We start from the raw sequence: 24,669 nt of genomic DNA on the forward strand, positions 1-24,669 counted from the left end.
TTATTTATTAATTGCCTTTTTTTGTCTTTTGGGTTTTTAGGACCACACCTGAGGCACATGGAGGTTCCCAGACTAGGGGTCCAATTAGAGCTACAGCTGCTGGCCACAGCCATAGCAACTCGGGATCCAAGCCTCGTCTGTGACCTATATATCACAGCTCACGGCAATGCGGGATCCTTAACCCACTGAGCAAGGCCAGGGATTGAACCTGCATCCTCGTGGATACTAGTCAGTTTCTTTAACCAATGAGCCACGATGGGAATTTCTAAAATTAAATTTTGTTACAACATTTTAAGTAATTATGAAATGAATTTTCAAAGCCACTTCTTAAGCTTTTAGTCTTTACTTACTATGTGAAAAAGTAAAACATGTAAGCCATCAAGCTTACTTGGTTTTTTCATTTCATTTCCGAACCCTTAGCAAAAAAAAAAAACTTCAAATAAGTGATACTTGAGCCAATTTTCTGTTCATGTATTCTCCAGTGAATGAATACTCCAGGTTAGTCTAAACGAAGAACCAAATAAAAGTGGTCCTGATGTTCAAATGAGAATTTCAACACAGTTCAACTAGCAGGGTGGGGGGGGTGGAATTTAAGTGCATGGTTCTGCACTTCAATTTGGGGATGCTTCGTATGGCTGTGCAGCCCATGCTTTGTACAACTCTAGGGGGCGTTGTTAAGACTATAGTCTGTGTTAGTGGCATCACCCGAAATTGTGCAGTTCACAACCTACATGTACAGCCACTTGTGATGACCCTGCGTCAGTTCATGAAAAATCAATTCCAGTCAATTTCAATTGTATTTTGAGTTTTATCATCCCAAACACCATTTCAAAATAGCTTTGAGTTGGAGTTCCTGCTGTGGCGCAACTGGATCAGCGATGTCTTGGGAGCACTGGGAAGCTGGTTTGATCCCTGGGTCAGTGGGTTAAGAATCCACCATTGCTACAACTACAGTTTGGATCAAATCCCTTGCCCTGGAACTCCATGTGCCACAGGGTGGCCAAAAAAGAGAGAGAGGAAAAAAAAAAAAAACAAAAAAAAACAAAAAACAACAACAACAAAAAAAACAGTAGCTTAAAAAAAATGTTAAGATGCATGGTCAGAATTATTTGTAGCTGGTATCACATTACTGAGCAGGGTCTTTGAAAGTTGTTCTGCAGGTTGAGGGGTAATTTAGTGAAGAAAGCAGCAGAATATCCCAGTGGCAGCCCTGGTGATGTCATCTGCAAGACACCTACCCATCTCCTGAAGTCCCACCATTAGGTCCCTGGATCTGATGGTGTCCTCTCACTATGAGGATTTTCTCTCCCTGCTGAAGGAAATGTTCCATCATCCTAAGCGAGCAAGTCATTCTCTGAACTGTTCACTAACCCACTACATTATTCCACCCTGGTCCCCTTCTCACCATGCCTGCAACAAACAGTCTGAATTTGCAAGGCACCTGCCCACTTGATGCTTCTTGTTAAGATCTCACTCCAGGTCCCCAGGACCCAGAATTTCCTTATCATAGGCCCCAAAGACACCTCCTAGGACTAGTCAGCCTGTCTACCACATCTGTCAGCTCTGGGTGGCTATGACCAGCGTGGGTGCCCTCTGACTCAAGACCCAGGGGAGGAGCGAGGACGGGGTGGTGAGGTGTCCACACACACACTCATTTCCTCACCGTGTATCAGGAGGCACAGCACAGGGGCCATGGTCTGGGGATCAGCTCCACCAAAGCCCCTCTGTTCCAGCCTGGAACTACAAGAGTTGAGAATTCCACCTTCACACCCAGCCTTCCAGGTCATTGCAAACATGTATTTCCCAAGGTAAAAGAATAGAATTTCTTTTATTTCACGACTCATTAACTATATATTCTGGTTTTTTACCAATGGCCCCACACCCACAGCATATGGAAGTTCTTGGGCCAGGGATTGAATCCGAGCCATAGCTGTGATCTACGCCACACACCGCAGCTACACACAGCACTAGATCCTTCACTGCACTCTGAGGATCAAACCCACACCTCCACAGTGACCCAAGCCACTGCAGTCAGATTCTTAACCCACGGTGCTATGGCAGGAACTCCCTGATTTACAGCTTTAAGTATTTAGACAGAAGCATGTGGATCCTGGAGCTCCCGTCGTGGCGCAGTGGTTAAGGAATCCAACTAGGAACCATGAGGTTGAGGGTTCGGTCCCTGGCCTTGCTCAGTGGGTTAAGGATCCGGCGTTGCCATGAGCTGTGGTGTAGATTGCAGACTCGGCTTGGATCCCACGTGGCTGTGGCTGTGGTGTAGGCCGGCAGCTATAGCTCCGATTCGACCCCCAGCCTGGGAACCTCCATATGCCGCGGGAGTGGCCCTAGAAATGGCAAAAAGAAAAGAAAAGAAAAAAAAAAAAGTACGTGGATCCTCACTGTACTAGGTTAACCAACTATCCAAGATTGCCTGAGAACATGGGGATTCCTGAGACACTGGACTAAAATTTTAAAACTGGGCAAGTTCCAGACAAACCCCTGTGATCCAGGACGAGGACTTTTCTTAAACATAGGATTTTGCATCCTAAAACTGGGACAAGTAGGTCACCCCAATTTATTCTCATGCCTTCAGTGACCCCACAGGCAGCCACAATCTGCTTCTATATATACGATTCCGTAAGAAAGTGAAAAATCTCTGAGGATTCGGAGCCAGATTTATCTCAAGCACACATGCAAGGGCTTCATGACTATGACTGACATATAGGTGCAGTCGGCTTCGCCACAGAAAAAGAACACCCAAACATATGACTCACACAGAGCCCCCGTGAGATCCAAAACATTGAGTCAACGCGATATAGCAAATGGCAGGTATGGAAAAATGGGATGGGGGGGGGGGGAGAATCCAAAGCAAACAGGTAAACTCAGAATCTGGAAAACAGGTCCTTTTCCAGACTTTTGACTCATATCCATGCATGCCTACCACGTTCACCATCCAAACCATTAGGTCATGTCTACAACTCTCTGAAAAGCATTAGATTTCCCTAATTTCATTGTCCCAGATGTATGAGAAGGATTGTCACTTTACCTTCATTGTCGGGAACAGCCAAATTTAGTGCAAGATTATGAAACTCGCAGAAAGACAACGCGGGAGGAACAATGATGGGTTTTTTTTTCCTCCCTACCATTCTGTACTATGTCTGATGAGGATCTACTCACCAAAAGAAAGAAATGCCTCTTCTTGTACAAAGGCTGAGGAAGGCTGGCACGTGGGACCGTGCACAGACCCAGACTTTGTGAAAACCGGAGTCAGTTACTCCAGCTGACCCCAGCTCATCAAGCAGAGTATTTTGCTTCTAGCGGCTTCTCAGTCAAGCTCAATGCTACTGATGTTTTCAACGCCAATAGGGAGGTAGTCATGAACAGCATTTTAATAAATGCAGACAGGAAAAAAAAATCAGCACTTCCTTTTGTAGACTTTTGGCAACACATTTTGAAAATATCCTGCCATTTTAAGGGTTAATTTCTCACTAGTTCCTTTTCCTTAGTTTAAATCCATTCGTTACATATCGTTCTATGCTAAAGGTAGGAAGGTCTGTTGGAGATATTTCAGATTAAAAGGTGAGTGACAAAAGACCAACGCTGGCTATGAGGCGGGGAAGGCACATGAGAAGACAAGGCATGAAAGATAAATGAGGGGCATCCAGCTTGAGTAACACCCTTGTCCAGGAACACTACTACCCCAGTAGCTCTCATCCAGTGAGAAATCTCAGAGGCATGCAGCAGAGACTGCCTCAAGCCCTAATGCTTCAGGTTGGGAATCTCCAGAAAAAAACATGGACATCCTGGGAGTGCCCTCTGTGGCATAACAGGATTGGCGGGGTCTCCGAAGCACCAGGAGCAGGTTCAGTCCCCAGCCCTGCGCAGTGGGTTAAAGCATCTGGCATTTCGGCACCTGTGGCATAGATCACAACTGCAGCTCGGATCCAATTCCTGGCCTGGGAACTCTGTATGCCACAGGGCAGCCAGAAAAAGAAAAAAGAAAAAAAAAAAAAAAGCCATCCTGGAAGTCCATTAACCCCACTGGCATTCCAAACAAGCAGCACACCTTTCTCGACCGCCACAGCCTACTGAAGTGAAGAAGCTGCAACTCCTTCCCAACCCAAGGGAGATGAGTGCCAGCATCTGCTTGTCTGATGTTCAAGTGCTGTCTTCTGAAGGGTCTGTGGAATGACTCCAGGTGCTCCACTCACTAGCCCTTCATTCTTGACCTAAGGCATGTTGTCAGGAACAATGGGACTCGTAGGTCCAGACCGTAGCCTGAAACACCTTGAGTCAAAGGAACGACCAAAACTGTCTTCTTTTCTTATTTTTTGGCCTTTTTGTCTTTTTAGGGCTGCACTCTTGGCATAAGAAGGTTCCCAGACTAGGAGTGAAATCGGAGCTGCAGCTGCTGGCCTACACCACAGCCACGCGACATGGGATCCAAGGTGCGTCTGCGACCTATACCATAGCTCATGGCAACCCCAGATCCTTAACTCACTGAGCATGGCCAGGGACTGAACGTGAGTCCTCATGGATACTAGTTGGGTTCGTTAACCACTGAGCCACAATAGGAGCTCTGAACAACCTAGTCGTATAACCACACACCCACACCCACTCCTGACAAATCTCCCAAGTAAGCATGCTATGTCTGCACCTCCAAGAGACAAACCCTTAGGGCATTTAGGCTTCTGAAGAGAGATGATAAAATCACTTATCAGGAGTTCCCATTGGGACGCAGTGGTTAACAAATCTGACTAGGAACCATGAGGTTGCAGGTTTGGTCCCTGGCCTTACTCAGTGGGTTAAGGATCCGGCGTTGCCGTGAGCTGTGGTGTAGGTCAAAGACGTGGCTCAGATCCCACGTTGCTGTGGCTCTGGCATAGGCCAGTGGCCACAGCTCCAATTAGACCCCTAGCCTGGGAACCTCCATATGCTGCAGGAGTGGCCCTAGAAAACGCAAAAAGACAAAAAAAAAAAAAAAAAAAAGGCAACAAAAAAACCGCTTATCATCAAACCAAACACTATCAAACAAAGCACTCCACCATCCTCTTAATTCCATGCTAAATGCCTTAATATGAGGACCTACTGACTTCCATCTTCTCATCTCATTTATAGCTCGCGAGTAAATCTTAGGACTTTATATAAATCTTCATGAGTAAATCTTTATGACTTTTTAGCTGTAAAACTCCACAGTAAAAGGAAAAACCCATTTGTAGGTTTAAAAAAAATTGCAGGAAGATAGGGTAGTCTGACCAGAGGGTTCACTTTCCATTCTGCTCTGAAGATAAAAATAATAGTGGAGGCCAGAAGACACATCTGTTTCTTGCCTTAAAGCTTTTAGTCTCTTGCTCATGCGCTAAAGAAAAACTTTTTTAGGAGACCTTTCTTTCAATTCTTTTTGCAGACTCTTTCTAGTGTGATCTTGAAAAAAAAAATATTTCAAAGACTCTTGTATGATAAAGGGATAGCAAAACACTTGTTCTTTTCAAATAAACCATCCTTGCTTTATCAACAGTGTTTCACAGCTCATGGCAGTCCACCTTTTGATTTCCAGATCCTTCTGCTCTTCCCCTCTGAATGGCAGGCTGAACTCAGGACCTGAAAACCTCAGGGGTTCAGGATGTCTGCGGGGAAACCTCTTCCCTTTTCCTGCAACAAAGGAGTCTCCCACCCGCCAGGAGAGGATAATAGCATTGGCTTGGCACCTCCTCAGGAGCTTCCAGAGGCATAATTAATTAACATTAGTACTCTGGAGATGTAAAGAGCTATTTAAGTAAAAATCTTAATTACCATGATTATTAGGAGTCTATAGCCAAACCATAACCTTCTCTGTTTTTTTTTTTTTGCTTTTTAGGGCCGCACCTGCAGCATATGGAGGTTCCCAGGCTAGAGGGTCTAATCAGAGCTTAGCCGCCGGCCTACACCACAGCCACAGCAATGTGGGATCCAAGCCACGTCTTCGACCGACACCACAGCTCAACACAACACAGGATCCTTAACCCACTAATCAAGGCCAGGGACCGAACCCCCAACCTCATGGTTCCTAGTTGGATTTGTTTCTGCTGTACCATGACAGGAACTCCGACCCTGCTTTGTTTTTAGGGCAGAAAAGCAGGTAAAACTTTCTGCCCTTTCACACCTGGGACACAGGACCTGGGTCCTAACAAATGGCCTTGGAACAAGTGGCGGGGAGGCTTTATATTTTCTTAATGTGTCCCATTTAGGGAAACTTCCTCACCTTACATTCTTTGGCCAAAGTAACCAAGTCTAAATCTGCCCACTGGGGGGCACGTCTCAGGGCTGTGGAGCGCTCCAGTTCGTCCAGATGTCATGAATCTTTGGTTATAGCAGCGCAAATGAAAAGCTGTGGGGAAAACACTTCCAATATTTATAGTTTGTTCCTGACACGTGTTTTGCATAGGACACAACGGCTCCTGAATTAGGAAGCCTAAGTCACTACCTCCCACTGCGTGTGTGAATGAGCATCCTTGAGCTGTGACAGTCTTCCTGAATGAGTGGGCCATAGAGGCACTCTTTATGTACTGCCTAACGAATGGGAAGCTTGAAAACCGGGTATTTTATCATCCAGCGCTATGGCTAGGTTTTGCTCCAAGCCTCAGGTATGAATCACTTGGGTAACGAGTTTGACAAAGAGAATCCCCTCTGAAAAAAAAAAATCAACGCGCTCACACGTCCAGTAACATCTGACCTGGAACAGTCTTGGGACGGGTGTTACCTAAGGAGAAGACGTCAGCAAAGGCTTCAGGGTTCTTCCTTGTGATGCTCAACGTGCAGTCTCCTTGCAGGGAACTTCTGCTTAGAATTCGGCTTGAAAAGGCACCGTCACCACCTCTAACCTTCACTCAGCCTCCACACTCACGTTCGCATTCGTGGAAGGGCTTTTCTCTATGGGGGATTGAATTCCTGTGACCTAATGGATCAGTTTCACCTTAGACAAGTCTTATTTTGGACCTGTAAGCTAAATAGGATACAGCAGATTCTTGGATGTATCCTCAGATAACCCCACACCTTCTATGTGTGCGTCTGCACGGCCGTCTCTATGCACTCTCTCAAGCCTCCTTAAGCCATCTTTGCAAGCTCGATTAGAGTATCTCTGTGCACCACCCATTCCACATGTTCATCATTATTGCTAGTTAATATCCTTGGAGAGTCAGTGAGGTAACCTTGATGGATGCCTTGGACTCACCCCTCCCCAGGCTCTGAAGAGTAGAAGTAAACTATTCCTTACCACTCAATGGGGTCCAGGGATTTTGAGCACCAACTGGGAGCTTATCAGAAAGGCAGATGCAGAGTTCCCATTGCGGCTCAGTGGGTTAAGAACCCAACCAGTATCCATGAGAATGCAGGTTCAATCCTTGGCCCTGCTCAGTGGGGTAAGGATCCAGCGTTGCCATGAGCTGTGGTGTCAGTAGCAGACGTGGCTCAGATCTCAAGTTGCTGTGCTATGGCTATGCCACAGGCGCAGCAGCTGAAGCTCCGATTCAACCCCTAGCCTGGGAATTTCCATATGCCCCAGTGCAGCCCTAAAAAGAAGAAAAAAAAAAAAGAAAGAAAGGCAGATGGCTTAGGCCCTGCTCCAGCCCCCATAGGATCAGAATCTGCATTTAACAGAATCCCCAGGAGATCTAATTGCTCATTTGAGAAACCCTGGTTTAAAACTCTGTGGCATGTGTAACCAAACTCAAAGGCCTCAGGGGACAAAATGGATATTAATTTTTCAGTAAAACATAAACTAAATTTGAAACAAGCATACCCAAAGATTGAGGGGGTGGACAGGGGCTGCAAAAAAAAAAAAAAAAAGTTAGGGATAAGGGCAACAGATGTGTTTTGTTCCCAGTGGCACAGCTCTGAGTTCACTCCAAACAGGGAGGGGAGAAAGAGCTTGAACTCCTAAGAGAACTTATATTCAAGCCCTGCCTCTAGGAACCCATCGCTGACTTAGCTTTCTCCTAAAAGGACCAAGACTAAAAAGTTCATGTCGGCAGGTGGCAAAGTCCGGAAGTCCTCTTTGGGCAAGACCAAGCCTTCAGATGATAGAGCACAAAGCCAGAGCTGAGGGGAAAGTGGCTCTGAGAAAAAAAAAAAAAAAGTCTTCCTAATGGCTACAGAGCACAAGCACCCAAGGAGGTGAGGGATGGGCACCTGGTCATTATGCCCTCACGCCTCCCTCAGGAGAGGAGGGATCAGGGACCAGGAGGGAACTCCCAGACACCCTCATCTGCACAACCACCTTCTAAGTCAGTGCCAGAACCCTGCATTTTCTAGAGCGGGAGAGCTACATTCAGAGGTGGTAAGAAAGTTGCTCAAAGCCACACAGGTCCTGAAAGATGGGACTCCTGTGCATCAGAATGGAGTCCTAAACCCAACCCCTTTCCACGGGGCCAAGCTTCCCTTTGAATAATGGGGAGGGTGGGCGATAACTCCCCTTAAAACTCTAAGTTCAGAACACTGAATGAGTCATTCAGATCAACAGCCATAGATAGGAGTTTAAGTCCTTAAAAGTAAAGGGGTTACTTTTCTACCTATTCCACTTAGTTTTTCTGTTCAATGACCGCCACAAAAAGAGAATATTCAAAGGGATGCTTAATTCTCTACTGCCTATAATTTCTCCATCTTTTCAGCTGAATAGGCTTCCTTCCACAAGCAGGTCCTGCCTAATAGCAGGACAGGGACACCCCAAAGAATTAGAAGCCAGGATGAAGGCAACCACAAAGAGAAGCAGGGGACAGAAACCAAAGCGCAGGTGTTGCTTCATCTTTTATCATTTTTTAAGTTTGATTGGAGCATAGTTAATTTACAAGACTGTGAAAATTCTGCTGTTACAACAAAGTGACCCAGTCATACATATCCACACATCCATTCTCTCTCAGCTTCTTCTCCCACAGAGATTATGAATGACTGGCCAACGGGGACCTCCTGTATAGCGCAGAGAACTCTACCTGTCTTTTATCATTTTATGGGTGGTTGAAGTGTTTTCTATTTATTGAGAGAAAGGACTGTATCTTATCGCCTGTTGGTGGGTATCCTGGCACCCTCTGTTTGTCAAAGCCTCAGAGAGATCTGGCAAATTGTTTGAAATCCAAGGACTCTAGCATAACTGAATGTTCAGCAAGACTCTTCCCGCCTTAGTAACCAATGCCAAAGTGAACGTGAGACACTCAGGGGTGGGATTCACCAAGGAGGTGGCTGAGAACTGAATCCATGTCCTTTGAAACCTCCGATTCATGCTGAGACTCCAAGAGGTCCCCAAGAGGAGAGGAAAAGGAAGTCTGTGCAGGGAGGCTAAAAGACTAGGGGGGACCCCAAAAGCACAAAGCTGCATTCTAGGGTGCCTAGAAAAGAACCGCTTCCAGCAGCCAGGATAGAGATTTATTTATGTCGTGGGAACTGCAGAAAAGGGGGCACCAGAGAGAAGAATCCCCCTCAAACCCCATAAAAGTCTCCAGGAAAGAAGAGTATAAATGGGCATTGAACACACCCAGGTCCCAAGAGCACAAAGCCACCAGCCAGCACATCTCCCTGCCCTCCATTCCCCATCTGCCCCTTCCCCTTGGGCAGCACAGGAGCTGACAGGTCATTAGGGAGCTCCAGCCCCCACCCCCATGCTGCCAGCCCGAACTGGGAGGGGAGAGGAGACAGACCCTGAAATCAAGTCCAGAGTTGACTTCCAAATCAGAAGGGGCATCCTGTCTCTCAGCTGAGACTTCCTCTGCAACCTCAAGTCTGTCACTCAACAACAAGCAGAAAAATCTGACCCAGGTCAAAGCTCCCACTCAAACTGGCGATTCTCGGCCTTGGTTGCACTTTGGGGTCACTGGGGAATCTCAAAAATGAAAAAATGTCAAAGCCCAAGTCGCATCCTGGAACCACAGAATCAGAATTGATAGGGATGGGCCCCAGGAATGTGTCTTTAAAGTGAAATAAAATAAGATAAAATAACAATTAAAACGCACCAGTTGATTCTAAGGTGCAGTAAAGAGTAGGATGCTACTGTTCTACAAGCCAGACAATTCTCCTGGTGAATAAATCATCAAGGGCCCATGGAAAAGCAACATGAAATGAAATGAATTTGACTGTCACACGGAGTGCCCTTATGGGCGCTAGGAAGATAAACACCATGGCTCTCAAGATTGCTTTTTTTTTTTTTTTTGTCTTTTTGCCATTTTCTTGGGCTGCTCCCGCGGCATACGGAGGTTCCCAGGCTAGGGGTCCAATCGGAGCTGCAGCTGCCAGCCTACACCAGAGCCACAGCAACGCCGGATCCGAGCTGCGTCTGCATCCTACACCACAGCTCACAGCAACACTGGATCCTTAACCCACTGAGCGAGGTCAGGGATCAAACCCGCAACCGCATGGTTCCTAGTTGGATTCGTTAGCCACTGAGCCATGACGGGAACTCCTCAAGATTGCATTTTGAAGCTGAAAGTTGTCTGTCGTGGCAAAACTGACCAGAGCTGAGTTCAGTTCTAAACACGGGATCCAGAATGATCAATCTAGTGTTTGGACTTTGGCAAAGTCTTTCCTCCCTTTCTCAGTTGCTGGCCAGGTTGCCAGTGCTGATGTGGCCTGGTACCCGGGGCCTTCTGGCATCTAAAGACCTGATAACACCTGCCCCTCCTCACCAGCCCCCTCACCGGCTGGGGCTGGTGTCCAGTGGCGGAGTCTGCAAGGTGCCAGCGCTCTGGAGAGGCCTTACGGGGGGATCTTTGCTGCTTGCCTCACATCCTCACACCCCACTGATGGCACCCCCTTGGCCTGGCTGGTGCGGGCTCAGGGTCTCTCCACCTCACCCTCCTCCAAGTGCAAAAGCAGAGCATCCGCCATCACATCCAGGGTCTCCCACACCGTGCGGTGTGGGAGGCAGTAGGGACCATCAGGGCATCAGTGATGCTCTTTCAACCATTTGCGTTTTAACGAGGACTTTCTGTTTATTTGTTCTGATTTCTGTTTTAATTTTTTTCAACATGCTTCATTCTCTGTCTCCAAACAGAGGGTGCATTCCTAAGCCATGGGACCATTTCACGGAAATCTCAGTTCTGAACTGCAAGAGGAACGCACGTTCCCAAAGACCAAAGGGGCTGCCATTTGAATGCTTCCAATGATGCAGCCGGCTGCACAGTGACCCCAGGCCGCCTGCTTCCTGGTAAGTCCAGAAATTCGCAGTTTCTGGAAAAGGGGGGAATTTCATCAAAACAACTAGGGGAAAAAGTAGCTGAAACGTCTTATCTTAAAGATTTGTGAGAGCTAAACATCTTCGGCAATTACTAGAGGATGACAGCAGAAATACTCAAGGAATATAAACCCAAACGTGACCTGTTGTCCTTAACATGGAATGTATATTTAGGCCAGCAGGGAAATTACCTATGTATACATACACACACACACACACACACACACACACACACACATATGCTTTATTTTTTTCTAGTTTGAAGGAGGGTTAAGAAGGAAAGAAAGCCATTCAAAGAAAAGCCATTATCTGTAGGCTAGGGTTACAAATCTCCTAAGTACCCACAAAGATTCTATCACACAGGCCAAGTGAGGTCAGTCTCTAATTGGGCACATGGGTTTATGGCCCACGAGGACCATTTATATCCACTGTCACCCTGGGCCAAGTCTCTTTCACTTATGACTCCTTGAGAGCTAATCCTTGAGTAAACACTTAAGTAAAAAAAAAAAAAGAAAACAAGTCTTTTCTAAAAGTTGTATTTATATTAAGGAGCTGATAAAAAGGAATCAATGAATCAGAAAATGGAAAGAAAAGGGGGGAGAGAACATCTCTATAAAATTTGGCTTCGTTTTTGGTTTAGATCAATAAATGACAGGGAGTTTGGGGTTTGTACATGCAAACTTGCATTTGGAGTGGATAAGCAATGAGGTACATTGCTTATCCACTCCATACATATATAATTAAGTCACGTTGCTATACGGCAAAAATTGACAGAACATTGTAAATCAACTATAATAAAAAATTTTTTAAAATAAATAAAATTAAATAAATGAGTCTGTCCTTTTAAGGGACTATTGAGAGACTCCAAGTTATTCTTATGCAAGAAAACCATTCTTTCCTATCACCCGCTGCGTTAAAACTAGCAAAAGCGATCAATAAAGATGAGGCCACACGGATAAGAGGAGTTAAACTCTACCAAATATTGGTATCACACAGAAATGTTCAAAAGAAAATACATCAAAATCCTATCTAAAATAGAAGCTCCTGGGTTTATACCGACAGAACAGTGGTCATCTCAAAGCACAAAGACCACTTCTGAAACTTTGAAATGCCAGACCTTCACCCTGGAATCAAATTCACCTCCAACAGTTTCAAAAAGTCAGTTGTTGGTGAAATTCACATCAAGCCTGAAGTTTAGTTAAGAGCCCTGTACCAATACCAGTTTCTTTGTTTTGACAGATGTTAAGTCGTGCAAGATGTCAGTAATGGGGAAACTGGTGTGGGGTATGTGGGAACTCTAGAGAGCATTTTTGCAACTTTCCTACATACTTAAAATTAAATAAAAATGTACTTTAAAACAGAGAGAGAGAAAAAAACACAACAGTTGTCCCCAAAGCAGAGTCTCTGAATTTAACTCTAAAGCTGTTATTCCTCCAAACATGCAGGAAGAAAAGGAACACAGTAATCTAGCGATTTACTACAGCAAATGCAGCCAATTAAGAGGAAGATTTAATGAAACAGGCAACAACTGCCAGGGTGTCTGGGTAAGGCATCCAAACATAGCTTGTTTTATGTGCTCCTGAAAGGCTGTTTGTAAATCAAAGTTATATAATTCAGATCACATTTTGAGCTCGCTGAGGAAGCCTGTGCATTGAAAAAGCTGTTGAATCAATACTGGGATAACAGGAAGACGTACTGTGTAATGAGCATCACTGCCTTCTTGTTGACTGTTCGGTGCAGGTGGATTTGCAGCCGTCACCTTTGTCATGAGGCTGCCCAGCGAGCCACACTAGTACAGGCTGTCCAAGCAGCCCCCTGCCCCACAGGCCTCCAAGTTTCTAATTTCCCTCTCCCTCTGCCAAGCCAGCTTGAGTGGCTTTGATTAACTCGGGGCCATTATGGTGAGGAATTCTATTCGAGCATAGGTCCTGATATTCAAATGCAGGGCTCGGCCTCCACAATGGTAGCAGGTGTTTGGGCGAGCAAGGAAGGACACGTCACTGAATAAGAGTGCCCAATGCAGGTAAATCCACAATGACTGTCCCTGCTGTTACTGGGGCTCACACTGAAATTCTCTTGCTGGCCACAGAATGGACACCTGATGCCAGCCATCCATTTCCCAACCCAAACCACTGGTCGGATGGGAACTATTACCACTCCTAGAAAAACAAGGCAGGGTCCCATCAAAGGATGCAACTCAATCATCCCAGGTAAGCAAAACATTGCCATGACCTGGTGTCTCATCCCTGGATGAGAGAGCAGGATTCTGAATCCCAAATGAGTAACAAGGAGTTAGAAAGTATATCTTGTATAGTTCATGAGCCAACCCAACCTAGTTCACCTGCTCACAGATCTGCATGGGTTTTGCCACTGTGACACTTGAGAGAAAAATCATGTGTGTTTATCAGAACAATGTTTGAAATTATTCCTCTGAGAGTTCTCATTCTGGCTCAGTGGTTAACAAACCCAACTAGTATCCGTGAGGACGCAGGTTCAATCCCTGGCCTTGCTCAGTGGGTTAAGGATCCAGCATTGCTGTTAGCTATGGTGTAGGTTGCAGACGTGTCTCGGATCCCACATTGCTGTGGCTGTGACACAGGCCAACAGCTGTAGCTCCAATTCGACCCCTAGCCTGGGAACCTCCACATGACTCGGGTGTGGCCCTAAAAAGACCAAAAAAAAAAAAAAAAAAGAGAGAAAGACAGAAATTATTCCTCCCCATCCCACCACCCCAGGAGAAATATGAGTCCCTGTTCCTGGACTTGGCTTTGGCCCTATGACTTGATATGGCCAATGGCATCTAAGCTAAAGAAACTGTGTGCCAATCCTGAATGCAGGTCTTAAGAAGCCCTGTGCAATTTTTGTTGCCCTTGTGTGTTCTGCACTCATCCTAAGAAGCACATCTCCTGTGTGGCCATTGCTTCTTCACCTTGCACCCCAAACCAAAGACACATGGAACAAAACTCCCCAAGCTGACCTACAGACCCATGGGCAAGACTAAATAACTGTGCTGTAAGCCCCTGGGTCTGGGGAGCGGTTTGTCAGATGCATGATTTTGTCAATGGTTGCGTGATGGAGCTTATCTTCTCTCCAGATGGAAAAACATGGGTACTCACCGTCATCGATTCCAGGCCAGCCCATGAAGTGAGCAGAAATCTGTTTCTCATCCTTCCCATACTCATTCTTGGCCACTAACTTGTAGTCCCCATTGTTCATGTGAGTAGGATTATCCAGCTGGAGGCAGCCGTGGTACTCCGTGTGATTGGTAACATGGATTTTAGTACAGATGTATTTGGACTCATTCAAAATTGCCCCGTTATAGAACCACTGAAGCGCTGGTTTGGGGTTGCCTTTCACAGTGAATGGAATGCACCAGTGGTGGTCTGAGGTTGGAGATTCGAGAAATGTGATAGTTGGAGCAACTAAATTGAAAAAGAGAGAGTTAATAGCATCAGAAAGCTCAGAATTCTCCCCATCTCCAGATTTCTGTGTCATCGATAGGGGATTTTATTCAACCACTGTTTGGGTTAAGAAAACACGTGACCGGCAACTCTGGAATCCATCATTCTTTTGTATCATCATCAAGGTTGATTTAACTCCCTACAGAGAGCTTCAGAGAGATTCCTTTCCCTACTATGCTTAAGACCCAGGCATCAGAGTCATTTTTACATCTAGTCAGTGTGAGAACCAGCTCCAAACAGATCCCAGAGATTTCCAACAGTGCAAAGGGTTCATCTGAAGTGGGCTCTGGTTTCTAATATATATGCCTTGATACTTTGGAGATTAACCATCAAAACACTGAGGGCCACTATTTTCACAGTACTTCACTAAACAATACAAAGAATGACTTTGGAAATCTTGCCTGAAGCCCTGATCTCACATTCCTCATCTAAAACAAATAAAACCGGTCCATGCAATGTTGCTACTGATGTTAATCGATTATTATAGTAAGATCTGATAAACTCACACATTTTTCACAGATTGTCAACAGTAAATTCTCTGTAAATGCATCATTTTTTTTTATAGTACAGTCCAGGTTTGCTACAATTCCAGATGCCAATGTTTTGATCATTTAAATGTCTGAGGTCTTAGCTAAACCTGAACAAACTAGAGATTATTTTAACATTAAATACAGAGCACTTCATGCTTAGAGGGAACAAACATTATCAAGTAGCATCTTTAAACAGAGTACTTATCCTAAGTGAAGACATTTGAAATCCCTCCTAAGGGTTTATTTTGATGTGGTCTGACTTGGAAAATTATAAAATCAAGGACTAGAAAAGATCTTGGAGACCTCATAGCATTATTTTTTCTTTTTTTTCAGATGAAGAAATCCAAGTGCAATGAGGTTAAATGACTTGGTCAAGGTTACGGAGGGAGGAAAATCTAGAACAAGAATCCAGATCTCCTAGTGTCTAATTCAGTAGTCCTTCCCCTCAGGCATGGCTCCTGCTTGTTCGTGGACATCACACAAGGGGAGGGGTGGTGGGAGAGGGGATCACAGCCTGCTAACAAATACATTCGGAGTGGGGTCACTGCAACCTCTCAGTTGTTCCTACTCTTTCTCACTTATTCTTTCTACTTGGAATCTAAACGTTGAGAGAGACCAATTCTCCAGACCCTGGTGACTACATAGATATTAACCTCAACTAAGAAAATTTTGAGTTGGGGTGCCCTTATTTGTAGGTCTGTGTTACAAACACAGGAGCCATGGTGGGGCAGGAACAAGACCCCCGCCTTCCTCCCACCAGCCCAGGTCCTCACACCCAGATCCCTACGTTTTCCTGCCACCATGCTCAAATGATCTTTTTAGGAGGTGTTAATTTAAGGACATAACCTTGGAAGCTGGTTGCATGTCTGTGGGGATAACATTGACATCAAGCTTCCCAGTGGGTCAAAATGAGGAGAAATTATGAGTCCAGGACCCATTGGGCATCGGGGTAGTACTGAGAGTGACCCAAGGTGGATGATTTCAATCACTCCGACAATTACATCCCAAATGTGTGTTAGGAATGACTGGTAACCACTGTGTCAATACCTTGTGATGGGTGTGATGAATACCCATATCTACACACATGCACACTCATGTTTTTCCCATCCAAATCCTAATCCAAATAGAGTAAAACCTCATTAATTTATACCATGGCAGAATGTGCAACGATGTGAAGACGATGTATTTTTTTACACCGTTTACACTGAATGCCACAATCTGGAATGTTAAGATATACATTGTATTGTTTATAATACTGGAAATAATGCACACATGCTGAAGAAACATTAATATCCTATATCTTAGTTTTAGTAGATAGAAATGTAAAACGACTATAATAATCAAAGATTTGAAGGTAATAATTTTCAATAACTTAAGTAAGGACTCCTCCAACTCCCCACAGAAGCTTGATGTCAAACTAATGAGGTTTTTGTTTTGGTGTCTTTTTAGGGCCATACCTGTGGCATATGGAGGTTCAGGCTAGGGGGTTTAATCGGAGCTACAGCTATGCCAGAGCCACAGCAATGCCAGATCTGAGATGAATCAGTGACCTATGCTGCAGCTTGTGGCAAAGCCAGATCCTAAACCCACTGAGCAATGACAGGGATCAAACCCACATCCTCATGGACACTATGTCAGGTTCTTAACCTTCTGAACCACAATGGGAACTCCTCCTTTTTTTTTTTTTTCATATTAGCAGTACAATTAGGTGTTTGTGAAGAGCCAGCCCCATACTTTAGGTATCACAACTTTAAAGCTCCCCATTGCTTCTACAGAGAAAAAAATTTAGAAACTGGTTTATAAGAATTTAAACTACAACTTATTAACATGAGGAGGACAACCAGCTCAAAATTCGTTCTATCAAACAAAAAGACAGGGGAAGGCACAGGAGAACAAGCTTAAGATGGAAAAAGAAGCTTAAAGACAACACAGGAACAAGAGAGATTAGCAGAAATAGGACAAGTGAAAGGGGCTGATAACATTTCTTCATTACGTACACACGAAACACTGCATATGTATTTTTAACGCACTAAAGCAGCACCCAGAGCACCCCGACCACAAAGTTAAGTGTGCCCACGATCATTCTCTATTAAAAATACATGCTGGTCTGATTACGTACAATGTACAGTGAGGTTGACAGAATCTTGATCTTCTCCTACGAGATTTTCTGCCACACAAGAGATTTGCTTTCCACTGTCATCAGATGAAATGTTAGTTATCCTTAAGGAGCCCTGTGTGTAGCTTGTTTCATTCTACAAAAGAATCAACAGACAAAAATAATCTTGATTAGGACTGAACCCAAAGTGACAAGATTTGGGGTTTCTTCCCGTAACTAGAGAAAACCGGGTCCAACATGAGAAAAAAGTTTCCAGCCTAATCGGGCTCAGGCAAAGTAAATCGGAAGTTATTCTAGTTCTTGAGGTTCCAATTATTTAACGCGTGAAATGGATATAATCCTGGAGTTCCTCCAAGGGAAAAGACTACAAGGAGAGTCACTTGCTTTGCTCACGATGACACAAAAAGCCCACCAGAGACCTAGAGACTTTCTGATCTATTGGGCATGAAGAACTAATATGCAACCTGCATCAGCCTTTTTAAGAAAGAACAGAAACTAAATGTACTCTACACAGACGTGTGGTTGCCAAGGGGGCGAGGGGAAGAAGTGGGATGGGTGGGGAGTCTGGGGTTGGTAGATGCCAACTATTACATTCATAATGGATAAGCAATGAGGTCCTGCTGTATAGCACAGGGAACTAGAGCCAGTCTCTTAAGACAGACCATAATAAAAAGTAAACATAATTTTAAAAATTTCAAAAATAAGGAAAAATATAAAAAAGAAGACAAAAAGTAAATGCACAGCAAAAAAACTCACTGTAAATCTACGTGGCCCTATAAAATATTTGATGCCATCACTAGGTGAATACAATCTCAAGTTCTGAGACACTGTCATCTCTATGAATGCACAGCCAAACACAAGACTTACCAGCCAAACACAAGACTTACCATGTGCTTGGAAACCAGATTACCGACATCCCAGTACAAATTCGGAACTGGATCACCTGCAACACTACAAGATAGCGTGATAGACTTTCCCTCCTCCACGGTGAGGTTTGGGGCAGCCAAATTTGCTGACGGCAAACCTATGGAGGAAGAAAAGTAAAGGGAGACACAGAGAAATAGTTAAATGCGTTGTCCAAACAACAGCAACAGATTGAAAACTCTTTCTGCTTCAAAGTCAATAATTATCGACTTTCTGAGACTGATTCATATTGATCTGAAAAAGTGCCAGGTTGATAAGCTTTATGGATTTGATATGAACCAAAAGATGTGAGACCTGAAATCAAATTTTGCACATTTCTTAAAAATATCATTGCAGAAATGTTGTAAAATTGGGTGTGATGATAATTGTACAACTACAAATATGAAAAAATTCATTGAGTTTGAAAAAAGCACTGCAGAATTATCTCTTATTTTTAAAAAACCCACTCATTTACAGAACTATGTCATCCATCTCTTTTTCAGTTCTGCAGTTATTCATCCAGTTTTTGGCACATAAGTAGTCATTGTATCTGCAGATCATCTTATTCCCCCCCCCCCCCCCCGGTTTCCTCTCTTTCACTTTTTTTTATAGTCTGAGACAAAAGAGTGGGAAATATCCACAATATTTGCATAAATCCATTTTTAATTAAACAACTCATAAGTCTAACCCTTTCCTAGAACTAGATTTTGAAAGGGTCTAACTATGGAAGTCGGTTTCAAAGCATTTTTTCAAAGACATGAAGCTTAAACATAACAGCATTAGAATGTTTCAAAGCTAAAGAAATCACAGTTAAGTATCATAGGTAAAATTGATCATGCTTTTTAGAATACAACAGAAAAAATTCTATGGATCATTATTCCAATGAAAAGTTCTCTTTTGGAAAAATGCTGAGAAAGTACTCATCATCAGATTAAATATCAAAGATCAGAAACGTTTTTAAGTATTTCAGGACAGTATTGTTTTTATACTTTTCTATTTAAAAAGCTGGCATTTCTTTATTTTTTTATTTTTATTATTTTTGTGTTTTGCTTTTTAGGGCCATACCCATGGCATATGGAGGTTCCCAGGCTAGGGGTCTACTTGGAGCTACAGCAATGCCAGAGCCACAGCAATGCCAAATCCGAGCCACATCTGCAACCTACACCACAGTTCATGGCAACACCGGATCCCTAACCCACTGTGCGAGGCCAGGGATTAAATCCGCAACCTCATAGTTTCTAGTCAGATTCATTTCCACTGCACCACAACAGGACCTCCTGGCATTTCTTTATTAATGCTATCACTTCATTAAGCTATTATACCACTTGGATGTTTATATGGCTTTTAATCACACTATTTTTAACTCCAAGGGGGTCTCAGAATGTCAGGTCCTGCCCATCAGGTGAGCTCCTCACTTGGTATCAGAAACTCTGCTGTAGACGCCATTCACCCTAACAGCTGTGTCCCACAGAACCAGGGTGCATCATTAACTCAGGAATAACCCAGAGGTCAGATAAGGCAATTCATCTCCAACAGCTGGTAAATGGCAACTAAGCCGCCCACCTAGTGGTATCTGACCCATCAGCTCCACAATACTACATAAACTTTTCTCTTAGGATGTAGTCCTTCCTGACAAAACCATTATTATTTATTACTGAAACCAGATGACCACAAGATTTATACAGCATGTGTCTCACGGCATTCCTCCCATTTTAGAGGACTTCTCAACAAAATCTGGCTTTCAGGGGCTGGTGAAAAGAACTGTCTTCAGAACCCTTCCTTTCTGTCTGCACCCAATAGAGAGCAATGCTGTATCATTCACGAGGTTCACAACCCCCTAATACTCTGAGTTATTCAGGGCAATGAAGCAAATGGATAATAGAGAAGCAGTGCCATAACCCAGAATAAACACTGGGTCAGGAGTTAGGACCCCCAGACCCTAACCCTGGCACATACCATGTGAACTTGAGTGTGTCATTTCCTCTCTCTGTTTTCTTCTCTACAAAGTTATACTGTTCATTTAGAAGATGTAGCTCTAAGGTGTTCCTAGCTATAATACTGGATGGCAACATCCACGACAATTAAGCTTCCCAATGTATTAAGAAGAGTGTCACGGCAAGATATAAGAAATGGTTTTATCTTTTAAAAAAATTCTCCTTGGACCCAGTGGTATGATCTAGGTGACTTTTTTTAAATATGAATTTTTTTAATCAAAATATATAGTCACATAGTTTGAAGAGTCTTTAACTCTATAAAACTTGTTATAAAAAACACTCATCTAGGAGTTCCTATTATGGCTCAGCAGAAACAAACCTAACTAGTATCCATGAGGATGTAGGTTCAATCCCTGGCCTTGCTCAGTGGGTTATGGATCTGACATTGCTTTGAGCTGTGGTGTAGGTCACAGACAGGGCTCAGATCTGGCATTGCTGTGGCTGTGGTATAGGCTGGCAGCTGTAGCTCTGATTCGATCCCTAGCCTGAGAACTTCCATATGCCACAAGCGCACCCCTAAAGAGAACAAAACAAAAAACAAAAAACAAAAAACAAAAAAAAACACTAATTGGCACAACATTATAAGTCAACTATACTTTAATAAAAAAAAAAGAAAGAAAGGAAAATATACAAACTACCACTAAGATCAGGAACAAGACACTCTCACCGCTTTTATTCAACTTATTCTTGGAAGTCCTAGCCACAACAATCAGACAAGGAACATAAATAAAAGGAATCCAAATTGGAAAGGAAGAAGCAAAACCATCACCGACCATGACAGAATACAATATGTAGAAAATCCTAAAGATGCCACCAAACAACTACTAGAGCTCATCAGTGAATTTGATAAAGTTGCAGGATACAAAATTAATATACAGAAATCTGTTGCACTTCTATGCACAATGAACTATCAGAAAAAGAAATTTTAAAAATATTCCACTTACGATTGCATCAAAAAGAATAAAATACCTAAAAATGAATCTAAGGAGGTTAAAGACTTGTACTTGGAAAACTATAAGACACTAATGAACGAAACTGAAGACAACACAAATAGATGGAAAGATATACGATGCTCATGAATTTGAAGAGTTAATATTGTTAAAATGACCACACTGCAGGTAAACTACAGATTCATGCAATCTCTAACAAAATACAAATAGCATTTTTCATAGAACTAGAACAAATGATTCTAAAATTTGTATGGAAACACAAAGGACCCCAAATAGCCAAAATGGTCTTGAGAAAGAAGAAAAAAGCTGGACGTATCAGGCTCCCTAATTTCAAACTATACTACAAAGCTAGAGTAATCAAAAAAGTGTGGTCAGGTACAAAACAGACACATACATCAATGGAACTGAACAGAGAGCTGAGAAATGAATCCATACTTACACATACAGTTAATCTACAACAAAGGAAGCAAGAATACATAGCATAGAAAAGACAGCTTTGAAGAATAAATGGTGTTGGACAGCTACATGCAGAAGAATCAAACTGGACTCCTTTCTCACACCATGAAAAAAAACAATTCAAAGTGGATTAAAGGCTTAAAAGTAAGACCAGAAACCATAAAACTTCTAGATGAAAACATAAGCAATACGTTATTTGACACCAGTCTCAGCAATTGTTTTAGGGTCCTGAGTAATTTTTTTTTTACTTTTTCAGGTAAGGAAAACAAAAGCAAAAATAAAGAAATGTGGAGTTCCCGTCACGGCGCAGCAGAAACGAATCCGACTAGGAACCATGAGGTTGTGGGTTTGATCCCTGGCCTCGCTCAGTGGGTTAAGGATCCAGTGTTGCTGTGAGCTGTGGTGTAGGTCACAGATGTGGCTCAGATCTGGCACTGCTGCAGCTCCTATTCGACCCCTAGCCTGGGAACCCCCATATGCTGCGAGTGCGGCCCTAAAAAGAACAAAAAACAAACTAACAAAAAAATGTAACTATGACCAACTAGGAAGCTTTTGCACAGCAAAGGGAACTATAAACACAGTGAAAAGGGCTGCCTACTGAATGGGAGAAATGTTTGCAAACTATATATCTGATAAGGGGTTAGAATCTAAAATATACGAGAACTTACACAACTCGACATTTAAAAAACCAATTAAAAAACTGGCAGAGGATAGAATATAATGGAAAACAGTATGAAAAAAGAAATATATATATATGTATGACTGGGTCACTATGTTGTAATTGTGAATTACAATTGTGAATTGCAGAATTTGACACAACCCTGTAAAAAAGTGGGCAGATGATCTAAACAGACATTTTCCAAAGAAAACATGCAGATGACCAACAGGAATGGGAAGATGCTCAACATCTCTAATCACCAGGAAAATGCAAATCAAAACCACAGTGAGATACCTCACCCCTTTCATGATGGCTATTATCAAAAAGACAACAAACAAGTGTTGGCAAGGATATGGAGAAAAGGGAACCCGCATGCTCTGTTGGTAAGAAAGTAAACTGGTGCAGCGATTATGGAAAAGAGTATGGAGATCCCTCAAAAAATCAAAAATAGGAGTTCCCGTCGTGGCGCAGTGGTTAACGAATCCGACTAGGAACCATGAGGTCGCGGGTTCGGTCCCTGCCCTTGCTCAGTGGGTTAACGATCCGGCGTTGCCGTGAGCTGTGGTGTAGGTTGCAGACGCGGCTCGGATCCCGAGTTGCTGTGGCTCTGGCGTAGGCCGGTGGCTACAGCTCCGATTCAACCACTAGCCTGGGAACCTCCATATGCCGCGGGAGCGGCCCAAGAGATAGCAACAACAACAACAACAACAACAACAAAAAAGACAAAAAAAAAAAAGACAAAAAAAAAAAAATCAAAAATAGGTCCAGCAATTCCACTACTGGGTATTTATCCAAAGAAAACAAAAACACTAATCAGAAAAAATACCTGTGCGCCCTTGTTCATTGCGGCACTACCCACAACAGCCAAGATATGGAAGCAACCTAAGTGCCCATCAGTGGATGAACAGATAAATAATATGGAATATGGAATATTCCATTCCATGTAAAATGGAATATTAGCCATAAAATAGAATGAAATCTTAACAGGTGCGACAATATGGATGGAGCTGGAGGGTATTATGCTACGGGAAATAAAGCGGAGAAAGACAAACACCATATGATTTCCCATTTACCTGGAATCTAAAAACCAAAATAAGTGACAAACATAAAACAGAAACAGAGTTACTGATACTGAGAACAATTAGGTGGTTGCCAGAGAGGAATGGAGTTGGAGGAGGAAAGAAAGAGGTGAGAGAGATTAATTGCAAAACACACACACACACACACCCCTGTGAAATGTATAAAATGTACAGTGTGGGGAATATAGTCAATAACAATGTAATATCTTTGTTCAGTGTCATGTTAAAACTAGGCTTAGCATGGTCATCATTTTGAAATGTACAGAATATTGAATCACCATGTCGAATATCTGGAACTAATAGAGTATTGTAGTTCAATTATACTTCAAAAACAAACTAACTAGAAAACTCAGAAAAAGAGACCAGATTTGTGGTTACCAGAGGTTGAGGGTGGAGTGGGTGGAAGGAGGGGAAATTAGATGAAGGCAGTCAAAACATACAGACTTGCAACTATAAGTAGATACTAGCGACGTACAACACAAGGAAAATTTCCCATTTCTTTAACTATGTATCTACATGAGATGATGGATGTTCACTGGTCTTATTACAATCATCAGTTCATGATGTATGTAAGTCAAATCATTACGCTGTATACCTTAAACTTATACGGTGCTGTATGCCAATCACACCTCAATAAAACTGGAAAAAAAATAAAATTACAAACTCAGAAAAAAAAATATTCAAACGGCTGTGCGAAAAATAGTACCTATGTGCCACTACTTTCTATTCCCCAGAGGCACTCATTTCATCTCCTTTAACTTCTTCTTTGGGTATTGATCTCTGTATTACTAAACAGTATGCTTATACGGTTACTACTTTGTTTTTCTGTTTACATTATCTACTGACCTCCCACCACTGAAGATGAAAACTAAGCTCACATTCACATGGAAAAGCCAGCCCTCCCCACGTGCCTATACCATGCTCAAACTACACTGTCTTCATACCACATGCTATGAACCTTTGCTGTCTAAATATAAATATGACCTTTACTAGAAACACATAAACCCTATGGACAGGTGAACGAATGTGTGTAAAGTTACCATATTTTATCAAATGTAAATACGGGGGATCCCTATGTCCATATTTGGTAGTATGTGTATCCGTCTTTCTCTCTGTGGTTCTCACAGGCTCACCTCCCCTTGGAGTGCCTTGGGATCTTTGTTTTATCCTCTTTAGAAAATAAATTTCTAGTTTATACACCTAGGATGGATGGACAAAAACCTTTCAACCACTCTTCTGCATTCACGTGTCCTGTACTTTCACTTTCTGAGCCTTGCATTAGTGTTGCCATATCAACAGGGCTCTTCTCTTGGCTTTCCCCACTGCCAACT

General features: G+C 43.1%; 1 protein-coding gene across 12 annotated transcripts in view; it reads right to left on the reverse strand.

Annotated features, from left to right (window-relative positions):
- NTRK2 (neurotrophic receptor tyrosine kinase 2) overlaps positions 1–24,669 on the reverse strand; it is a 394,884-nt gene that overhangs the window by 309,806 nt on the left and 60,409 nt on the right. For all 12 annotated transcript variants that reach the window (XR_014817742.1, XR_014817740.1, XR_014817741.1 and 9 more), the window contains exons 7-9: positions 18,186–18,322; positions 17,302–17,434; positions 14,308–14,613 (exon numbers count right to left, since the gene is read on the reverse strand). Coding sequence is in view for 9 of the 12 variants with exons in the window: in XM_021064645.2 (XP_020920304.1) it covers positions 14,308–14,613; positions 17,302–17,434; positions 18,186–18,322 (576 nt within the window). In the remaining 3 variants the exon portion in view is untranslated. The remainder of the gene's footprint in view (positions 1–14,307; positions 14,614–17,301; positions 17,435–18,185; positions 18,323–24,669) is intronic.

Source organism: Sus scrofa, chromosome 10 (assembly GCF_054392235.1).
Source record: "Sus scrofa isolate SSC_HxYL_T2T_F1_AM1 chromosome 10, Sscrofa_HxYL_maternal_Yorkshire_Landrace_v2.0, whole genome shotgun sequence".
Lineage (NCBI taxonomy): Eukaryota > Metazoa > Chordata > Mammalia > Artiodactyla > Suidae > Sus > Sus scrofa.